General features: G+C 35.0%; 1 protein-coding gene across 1 annotated transcript in view; it reads left to right on the top strand.

Annotated features, from left to right (window-relative positions):
* SLC26A7 (solute carrier family 26 member 7) overlaps nucleotides 1-7,411 on the top strand; it is a 205,299-nt gene extending 197,888 nt beyond the window's left edge. The window contains exons 15-18 of the mRNA XM_036830403.1: nucleotides 755-855; nucleotides 6,007-6,061; nucleotides 6,144-6,247; nucleotides 7,325-7,411. Coding sequence (XP_036686298.1) covers nucleotides 755-855; nucleotides 6,007-6,061; nucleotides 6,144-6,247; nucleotides 7,325-7,360 — 296 coding nt within the window. The 3' untranslated portion in view covers nucleotides 7,361-7,411. The remainder of the gene's footprint in view (nucleotides 1-754; nucleotides 856-6,006; nucleotides 6,062-6,143; nucleotides 6,248-7,324) is intronic.
* The last annotated feature ends 3,146 nt before the right edge of the window (nucleotides 7,412-10,557 follow it).

Raw genomic sequence — 10,557 nt, 5'->3', positions numbered from 1 at the left:
GGTGGGGGAATCTTGGCCTACATGATTTGCTCTCAGAACCTTATCACTCCTTACAGGGACCTCAGATGTGGTGGCCTGTCACTGTTTAGAAATATGTCATTTCACACGAGAAAACTGTGGCCCTGAGGACATTAGTGAAAAAGAGGTCATGAACTCCTAATTAAAAACAAAATTCCCACCAGGTGCATTCAGAGTCAGATTTACTATGAACCAAATGAAGCTTAATTTTCAGGCCCCTCACACAGAACGCTTCTAAGTCTGAGGGACAAGCTCCAAGATGGAATCTTTTCTTTAGTGTGACACGAAAATTGTATAAACTTCAGACACCACAAAATAGGGCTCTACCTCTGGGCATATGCATGAAGGAAAATGTGGGATATTCTGCAAAGAGAATTTTGAGGATGTCTAGTGGCCTCGGTTCTGGGCTGTGTTTGGCACTAACTTGCCAGGTCTCCTTTCAGAATCATCTAAACTTGCTGAGCTTCAGTTTGTTTATCTGTGAAATGATACTGGTAATTAAGTTAGCCCATCTTCCTATCTGAGTTATGTAATAATTACCTGAGATAGCATTTGAATATTCAAAAATCAAAGACTTCAAAAATAATTAGTAATTAACTGAAAAATGTAAAAATTAAAAGTGTTTGGAATTGGCCTTGTTAAACACGAGGCCACCGTTAATCTTCCCAATGTTCAACAATATCAATAGTAAAAATCTCTAAGAATTCTCCCTAACTCAACTCTGTTCCTCCTACAGAAGAAGCAACACAACCCTGCCTGAATCAGAAGTGTTCTTTAATCCTAGATTGCAGTGGATTGACCTTTTCTGACTATTCTGGAGTCTCCATGCTTGTTGAGGTATTTGCACAACTTGTGTTTGGACTGATTCTTTCCCTTCCCTTTAGTAACAGGGTTTCACCAGCCTCTCTCTCAGCTCTGGGGTTTTGATCCTGCTTGTTTCAATACTCATCTCACCCATTCTCCCCAAAGGACATAGACTTTATTTCTCCCACTACTGTAGATTTCTTTTCAGGAGATGCCGTGAAGTTTCTAGCTGTGTGTGAATCTGGAGGGGGCGGGAGGAGTAGAGGTGGATATTCACGTGGGGTGTTAGAACAGAACATAGACTTGAGATGTAATTGGTATAGCAGATGCTGGGCAGTCAAATCCTAGGCTTCTAGAAAGAAGGAGAAAAGTCCCCTCCATGAGCAAGTGGCCTGATGATGGCAGGATGTTGTCTCTCACATCGTGGATGGGTACAGTCTGACCTGAAACCATTCCTGGTCTCTGAAATAATACCCAGTGCAGGGGTTTTTCTCCATTCTCTCAGACAATGGTGTCCTCTACCCCATGATCTCCATGGGGTCTCCATGATCCTGATTGCAATAAATAAAAGTTTTATTTCTTTAAAACTGAAGCCTCCATTTAGTTAGATGGAACACCTAATTTTGCCAATTCAAGGAAAACTCAGACACTTCTGGAATTGTTTCCTCCTTTTTTTTTGAGTAAATACTAAGTCAACAAGGAACGTACTCCCTTTCTTATTTCCATTTATTCTCTCCTCAATACCTTAAATATGAAAGAGGATCTTGAGGATCAAGCAGTGTCTATTTCTCAGCTGTCCTCAGTCCTCCATTAGCTTCTGCTGTGTGGAACTTGGTTCACCTCGCCTTTGGCTGTTTGCTCCCCAGCGGTTCTCTTACCCTGGCTTCATACAGTCTCATGCTGTGTGAGGCTTTGTATTCAGCCAAAAACTTAATCATAACCTATGGCAATTTCTGGAGCTCTTTCCCTGCATATGTCCCTTCTTTCCATTACTCTCTCCCATAAATTTCACCCACTCAATCCTTCCTGAATGCCAGTTCTGTCTTCTTGCTCAGTGAAGTGGCTGCATTTTGCTTGGGTCCCCCCTCATCATGTCGTGGTCCACAAACTGCTTTGCAGCAGAAAGCTGAGATGATCTGAGGCTCACCTCATTTGTTTTCTTTCTTTCAGAGAACTCAGTCCTTTGCTGCCTGTTCCCATTGCCGGAAAACAATTTATATATTTTCTCCATTTGTCTACTTATTTACGGACGATAGGATAGTCTTTATATTAATTACTCTTCATGGCCAGAAGTCAAAATTGGACATTGACTTTTAAAGAGTTAAAACCAGTAGTCTTTAGAAGGTCTCACATTGTAGATTATGATCGCTTTCCCATGGTGTTGCATAACTGTTTCTATTCATTCATATTTTAAATTTGAAATGTCCAACCTTTCAAACTCAAGATAGTACAAAGGTCAGCTTCAGTCTGGCTTTCCTGTAAAGATGGGGTGGGACTATGTGAAGAGAAGCAGCTTACTATGTGACAGAGTGTAGTCTCAGATCTATCACACCTGCTGGGAGGTGTTAGGAAAATTGTCTAACCTGTCTGGATCTCAGTTTATTCATTTTGTAAAAATGGGGGGGCGATTTTGTTTCAGATTTAGTAGATATTCAAAAAAGAAATAAATTATGCAAAAGAATTGAATTTTAAATATCCTAGGCCTTAAATCTAGTGGCTGTTTTTGGTAAATCACCCTTTTCCACGTGTAATATGCTTTTAATTTCTTGTTGCTCACCATAAAAACTTCACACAATTTGGCATAGGGTTCAACCTCAATACTTTTCTTGCATCTAAATCCTGACTGTAAACAGAGAGTCTCTCATCATTGGAGGGCTTCTTGTGTTCAGCACTTTTATTTACTGTGTTGCCAAGTTCTAGAAGAACACTGTTAAACCTATGTGTATAAGGATCACCTGGGGAGCTTATTTAAGATGCAGTCTTTTGATGGAGTGATCATTTTGAAATGTACAGAAATTTTGAAACATTATGTTATGTTAGCAGGAACTAACATAGTGTTGTTGGTCAATTATACTCCAAAAGCAAACAAACAAAGAAACTCATAGAAAAAGAGATCAGATTTGTGGTTACCAGAGGCAAGGGGTGAGGGGAGGGGGAACTGGATGAAGGCAGTTAAAAGGTACAAACTCCTGGTTATAAGATAAAAAGTACTAGGGATGTAGGTACAGCATGATAAATAGAATGAGCACTTCTGTATGTTATATATGAAAGTTGTTGAGAGAGTAAATCCTGAGAGTTCTCATCAGAGGAAAAATATCTTTTTTCTATTTCTTTAATTTTGTATCTATATTAGATGATGGATGTTCACCAAACTTACTGTGGTGATCATTTCATGATGTATGTATGTCAAATCCTTATTCTGTATACCTTAAACTTATACAGTGATGTATGTCAATTATAACTCAATAAAACTGGAAGGAAAAAAATGCAGTTTTCTGAGTCCTGGTTCTGGCCCAGGAATAATCATTTTGAACAATGTAGTTTGTCCAAGGATTATGTTTTGAGCAACACTAGACTAGGATTGTCCTTTTACTGGGAAAAGTCAGTATGTATATTTTTTGTTTAATTGTATTTAAAATTTGTTTTGAATATACTCCATTATTTATTAGCTGTCCTCTCTAGATATTGCAAATCAGGACTTAGAGTTAGTAAAGAGGAGGAAATGGTTACTTATTGTCAGTGAGTTTAAGATCTAAGGTTGAAAATTCAGAGGAATTCAAATAATCTAGGTTTTGGGCATGCTGAGAAAGAAACTTTTAAGAATTCATCTTAATGGTTTTAAAATACTACACAACATAATGAAGGAATAAGTCAACTGATTCATTTTATTTTTAAATTGGCAGAAAATGACATTTGCCCTTCTGTATATACAAAACCAGCAGTTTTGTATCAATTTGCTATTTTTAGTTTCCTTATTACTATTTAGTTTATTTCATCATGGTTACAGTAAATTATGATGTATGTTATGACCATAGACTTTAAATATAGACAAATTCTAGGTCCAAATATTAGCTACATAACTAGTTCTAGGATCTGGGTTTAAGTATTTGTTTGCTTTTTTGTAAACTGGAAGTAGAAATATTTCAAGTTGTTGTGAAGCTTAGAAATGACATATTGTATATAAAGCACATAAAAAGGTTTCTAGAAGTTAGTAAGTATTCAATAATGCTAGCTTCTATTATTTGTTCTCATTTTGCAAAAGTCATTTGTTAAAATAATATCACTGCAACTAATACTATTTCTGAGTTCCTGCCACCCTGAAATAGGGTCCAGAGTAAAGAGCCACAGAGTCTCTTCAGCCATGCATGTCTTCCTGCTTCCCCAAAACACTCCCTGGATTATTTTCTTAGTCACTTTGGTATAAGGAAGAGTCTCCTAAGAGTTATAGGTTGAAGAAAATGGAGTGAGTTCTATTTATTCTTCTACTTAGGACACTTCTACTTATTGAAATAGAGAATATGTTTATCAGTATCAACAAACCACCCATAGCAATGTGTTTGTGCTTCACTGAGCTTAAGAAAAAGTAAAACACTGACAGATCACTTTGAATTGTCATTTTATCTTACAAAAACGGGAGCCATTTATTCAATGGCGAGTCTCAGGCCATGTATTATTTATTTGTTTATTTGCTTGTTTATTTATGCTCAGAGTGATGTCTCCTATTATTCCACAATTCTTCTACCATAGAGATAACTGCTTATTGCTGGAAGAATATAAGGGAAATTTTTGGGTGTATCATGCGTACTCTTAAAATGTTTTGTAAATGCAGCATTCTACATTTTATATGTATGACACTTTACTATTATGTAACCAAATCCATCCTACTGTTACTAAAACTTCTGGATTTACTGAGTTTTGTTGGCTGACTTTGGTCTGGGTGAATTTAAGATCAGGGCCTTCAGTAAGGTTGTTACTACTTGAGATTTTCTTGGACTTAAAGAAGGCAAGACCCTGCAGTATGCCAAGAAAATTAGTCAGGATCTCTCATCTTGGTGGACTCTAAAAATGGAAGTTGGGTAATCAAACTTGGCTTTGATTATAGTGAGGTTCTCAATTTACTGTCCATGGATGGGGTTTAGAGAATCCATGAATGTGTACAAATTGTTGTAAAATATTAAAGTAAGCAGTAGGTAAGCAGTTTCATCATATTCACAGATGGGTCCTTGACTTCCAATAAAAGATGGTTGAAAACAATTTTATATCATTCTTATAGGGAAGGAAAGGTGGTGTTTTTATTTTTATTAAATAAAATGGAAAATGTAAGCAGCAAAACTTAGTTACATAAAAGGAAAATGCCAGGACATGGAAGCAACCTAAATGTCCATTGACAGATGAATGGATAAAGAAGATGTGACACATATACACAATGGAATATTACTCAGCCATAAAAAGAAATGAAATTGAGTTATTTGTAGCGAGGTGGATGGACCTAGAGTCTGTCATACAAAGTGAAGTAAGTCAGAAATAGAAAAACAAATACTGTATGCTAACGCATATATAAAGAATCTAAAAAAAAAAAAAAATGGCACTGATGAACCTAGTGGCAGGGCAGGAATAAAGACATAGACATGGAGAATTGACTTGAGGACACAGAGGGGGAGGGGGAAGCTGGGGCAAAGTGAGAGTAGCATCGACATATATATACTACCAAATGTAAAACAGATAGCTAGTGGGAAGCAGCAGCATAGCACAAGGAGATCAGCTCGGTGCTTTGTGACCACCTAGAGGGGTGAGATAGAGAGGGTAGGAGGGACATGCAAGAGGGAGGGGATATGGGGATATATGTATACATATAGCTGATTCACTTTGTTATACAACAGAAACTAACACAGTATTGTGAAGCAATTATACTTCAATAAAGATCTATTTAAAAAAAAGGAAAGAAAGAAAGAAAGAAAGAAAAAAAGGTAAATGCCTTGCTGGCGTTCATCTTCCTTTGCTAAGACCGTCTCTTTTAGAAGTGGGTCAGAGTATGCCTGAATGTGTTACAATGCCACCCCCTGGTGGTGTGGTATCATAAACACTGGCTTTTTTTACTAGAAATTCTGCCTTCTGAAGCTCATCTTATTCCTTCCTGCCAGCTATCCTGAATTAATTGTGGGTGTACTATTTTAATTCTTCCAGGTTTACACGGACTGTAAGAACAAGAGTGTGGATGTATCATTAGTCCACTGCACAGGTAAGGGAGTATCCTTGGCTAACATTGGACATGATCCTTCTGCTGCTCCATGTAACCTTATATCACTTGTGTTTTCTTATAGCTTCCTTGATAAAAGCAATGAAATACTGGGGAAACCTAGATTCAGAGAAACCAATTTTTTTTGAATCAGTGTCTGCTGCAATAAGTAACATCCACTTAAATAAGGTGAGTTGAGCAAGTTTGCATGCCAGAATTATAAGAAAATTGGAATGTAGAATACAAGGGCTTTGCATTTTTTTATATTAGCCTATTATCCCACTGACATCTAAAAACCTATTAAAATGTGCCCTCTCCTCAGAGTCCTCTGCTACAAGTAAAGGAATTTTTTCATTCCTTTTGTGGACAAGTTATGAATTGTTTAATAATTTGGATCTCCCAACAATATCACTGCTTAGAGGATTTGGTGATCACCTATTAAGTGCAAACTGCTTGCTTATAAAATAAATGCGTCTTCCAGGATCTACTATCCTGGGAATTGGAATCCACCTCTGTCAAATGCAAAAACTCTAAATATAGCCTTATAGCTTTTTGCTGCTCTCATACCCTTTACTCTAAGCTCATATTGCCACCTTTGGAAATACTATTTGCAGAGCCCAACACTCACATGGTGTGAAGAGTCAAAGTTACCTTCCAATACTGGGCTGTATGGTTAGTTTTAGAACTGTTCCTAGAACTTTGATTTCCCATAATTTTTCTTTGATTTTGAATTGTTTGGCCTTTCCTTATCCCTAGAACAGCATTTGTTATCTCTCTGAGTCATCCCTATTATGTGCAATTAGAACAGTATGTATTTACAAAATAATAATAATAACATTATTGTTATTATTATCATTTCTACTACTACTATTACTGCTGCTGCTGCTGCTGCTGCTACTGTTATATATCTAATATTCACTGTGTGCTCATTATGTTCCAGGAATGTGCTAAGAGCTTTACCTATGTTACTTCACTAAATTTGCCACAACCTCATGAAGTAGATACTATTATTGAACCTATTTTTAGAAATAGGGAAACTGAGGTCCAGGGAAGTTATACCATTTGTAAGTGGTAGAGCCAGTTTCAAAGTCAGCAGTCTGACCTAGAACCTGGAGCTTTAAACTTCTATACTCTGATGCCTCAGAGAATATCCATTTTCTTAGCTTGGCTGGACAGCTTGCTTCAGTTACTACTGTTCTTTGACTATGATATCAACTTAAGGGTTAAGTAAGTAGCAAGTGCTAATTTCTTCCCCTTCTATTTCAGAATTTGAGCAAACTCAGTGACCACAGTGAAATCTGAGACTCTTTTGCTGCAGTACAGCTCTTTTCTTTAGCAACTACCCCGAAGAGGCCATACTCAAGTATTTTCACAACATTTTTTGTTATGTAGATCCTACAAATGACCTCTACTAAAATAAGTGTGATGTGACTTAGTAACCACATAACCACTGCTCAAGGTTTGCCAACAATTTTATCTAATCTTTGTTAGTAAGCAAATTCACTTTGTAGGTTATTGTATAGTTATTTTATAAAAATCAGTATGCATTTAGTTTTAGTGTACTGAAAGGTAAACATGAATTTATTTCCTTTTTTCATACCAAAGTATTTTGTGTTAATTCAGTTTGTTGTAGTTCATTTGTAAAAGTGAGAAATACTTTGTCATATAAGAGATTTAGAACATTTGCAAGCCATTTGTAAAAATGCAGGATCATCTGTAACTAATACATAAAAACAACTTAGCAAGTGTGCCATTTTCCCTAACCAAAAAAGCCATTAAATATCAATAAGCTTAAATGTTACTTCATGCTATATGATTATGAAATTCACAGAAAGTAAGTCAAACAAAAACAAATGACAAACTAGAAACCGTTCTTCTCCATACCTTTCCATGCATGGATGTCTTCAGGAATGTTTTCAACATAAGTAGTATCCCAGTGAAACCATGTCCTTGACATTAGTCTGTTTTGCTGTGAATATTGGAAATACTTAGGATCTTCAGACCTTATAGCCCTAATTTCCACATTCCCACCCCATAAAAGTTTCCATTTTCAGCTTTAGTTTTTTGGAATCGGAGAATGTGGAAGTTGCACATTTTATGTTTTTTTTCACAAATACGATTTTTAGAAGAGAAAATATCACCAGTAGAATAGCTTTGTACTATTCCAATATAGGATTGACTATAGTAGTTTGGGACTTTCCTATTTCAGAGAGATAGTCAATATAATATAATACATTTATCTATCTATATCCGTATAGATAGGTAGATCTCCTTAGAATGTTTTTTTTTTTTTTCTTTTGTTAGAAGGGAGCTTAGGTAAGTGATTATCTTTAAACCCACTAAACCAACAGTGTATTGACAAATAAATACCACAGGCCAGGCTGACTTGTATAAGTTATTGTTTTCATGTTTCTACATATATTTTCAATCACATACAATTATATAGTTTCATATTTTTATCTAACAATTTGATTTACCTATGAAGAAATCTCACTTTCAAAGATAGATGTAGATGCACGTTTTAGTCTTAAGCCATTTTAACTGTTCTAGAAATTACCAGTTAACAAAAAGCCAAGTACTTTAAAGTGAGTTTGAGAAGTAGCTTGAAAACAAAATTAAAAGACTGGTAATTTAGGTGTTTTTGAGAACATCTGTAAGAGTAAATTCTAATATCTGCCGTGTGATGTAATGGTTCCTAGCAAATGTGTAGTAAACATTCACATGGACCTTATTTTTACCATTGAGTCCTAGGCAGACAATGTAATAAAATGAAAGGGGAATAATAAACATTTCAAATTCTTGTAACTTATTTAGCCATGTCAATTCTGATTGACATGAACTGCAAAGGGTAGTATTTTTCCCACAGGAAGCTTCAATCCTTTCATCACTAATTTGGATTGAAATGAGTGAAGCCAATTTTTCTTCCCATCAAATACTGTTCCAAGAAAATGTGGAAGTAATAATTAGAAGTAAAATTTCCTTAAAGAAAGGAATTTCACTCTCCTTTTCTGATTAAATTATTCCAATGGTGGATGGTGGCAACATTCACCATCTCTAATCCATTGGTCATTGGCACATAAACATGAGTCAAGGGAAGTTAAGAAAGAAATATATTTTGCTATGTGTAAATTGATGTATTTCTGTGCAAATTTAGTCTATTATTAAATGCATGCACTGTAAGCATTTTCTAATTTGTTAGAGATTATGGACTGTAGATGGCATTAAAATCATTACAGGTAATCAATGGATGGTTTCTTCTATTTTATTAACAAAGCTGACACATAGTTGTATGAGAAGATGTATTTGAATGCATTTCAGTGTTTATAGTAGACATCTAATGGATAAAACTTAAAAGCTAATAACTTTGGTGTCAAATGTTATTATATTCAAAGTAAAGGAAGACCAAAACATGTACCATAAATAACCCTTTGTTCTAAGACTTATCTTGCGTACTAAGGTCCCAGTGACTAGACCTGTAGGAACCCCTGGATTGAGTTTTGAGAGCTTAATAACTGACTATGAGTTTCAGACACACAAGATTCTAAAACATAAACGTTTATTTCAAAGCAGACATTAATAACAGAAGAACTATAATATGGTACTGATGCTAGACTGTTTCTAGTCATGATGAATTAGTTTTATGAGATTACCTTATTTTTGTATATGATAAATTACTTTCATATTACTTATTATGGTAAAATAAAATTGGGAAAAATTAAAACTGACCTATAAGACCAGTTAAGGACCTAATAGAGTGACATATATAAATTAACCATAAAGTGTGTAACCAGGAAAAAGACAGTTAACATTACATTTATGCAAATTAAATGCCCTTAAATTTTACCATTTGTCTTTCATTTTAAAGGTTATTTTCCCCTGATTATATGATTCAAGTGTTATAAAGTCTAACTTGAATTACTTTGCAGTAATTTATGTGACAGATCTTTATTGTATAAATATGTAATGTAATGAGGAAAGAAATCCCTCTTTTTTAATGGAAACATTAATGTGTTAATACCTTGTATGGATAATGTTTGACATTTAGTGGTTACCAAAATATATTAGTATGTTTTTGAACATACGTATGCCTAGAAATGCATGTTCTGCATTCTGTGGGATGATCGTCTAATTCAATGTAAAATATGCTTTTTGGCAGTGATTTTGTTGCCAGATTTTCAATAGGGAGTTAAGTGAGGCTTGTACAATCTTAAGATTTTTAGTTAAAAATCGTATCATCTAATATGTCACACATATTTTTATATTTTTCAATGCATTTAATTATCTTTTAAATAATCCTTTGCACTGACTCAGCATATAACAACTAATTTACGTGGAAATAAATTGAAATATGGTAACTATTATGTTTAAATGGATTTGTGTGCATTATTTCAAATTATTTACTCTCCTGTAAAGCAAATATTACATTTTCCTGTCTTAGACTGACCACAGTCTAATGTGTTGAAAATTCCTGGATTAAATATTCTTTGTAATTTGTTCTT

This window comes from Balaenoptera musculus, chromosome 17 (assembly GCF_009873245.2).
Source record: "Balaenoptera musculus isolate JJ_BM4_2016_0621 chromosome 17, mBalMus1.pri.v3, whole genome shotgun sequence".
Classification (NCBI taxonomy): domain Eukaryota; kingdom Metazoa; phylum Chordata; class Mammalia; order Artiodactyla; family Balaenopteridae; genus Balaenoptera; species Balaenoptera musculus.
This window is presented reverse-complemented; position numbering and strand designations above follow the sequence as displayed.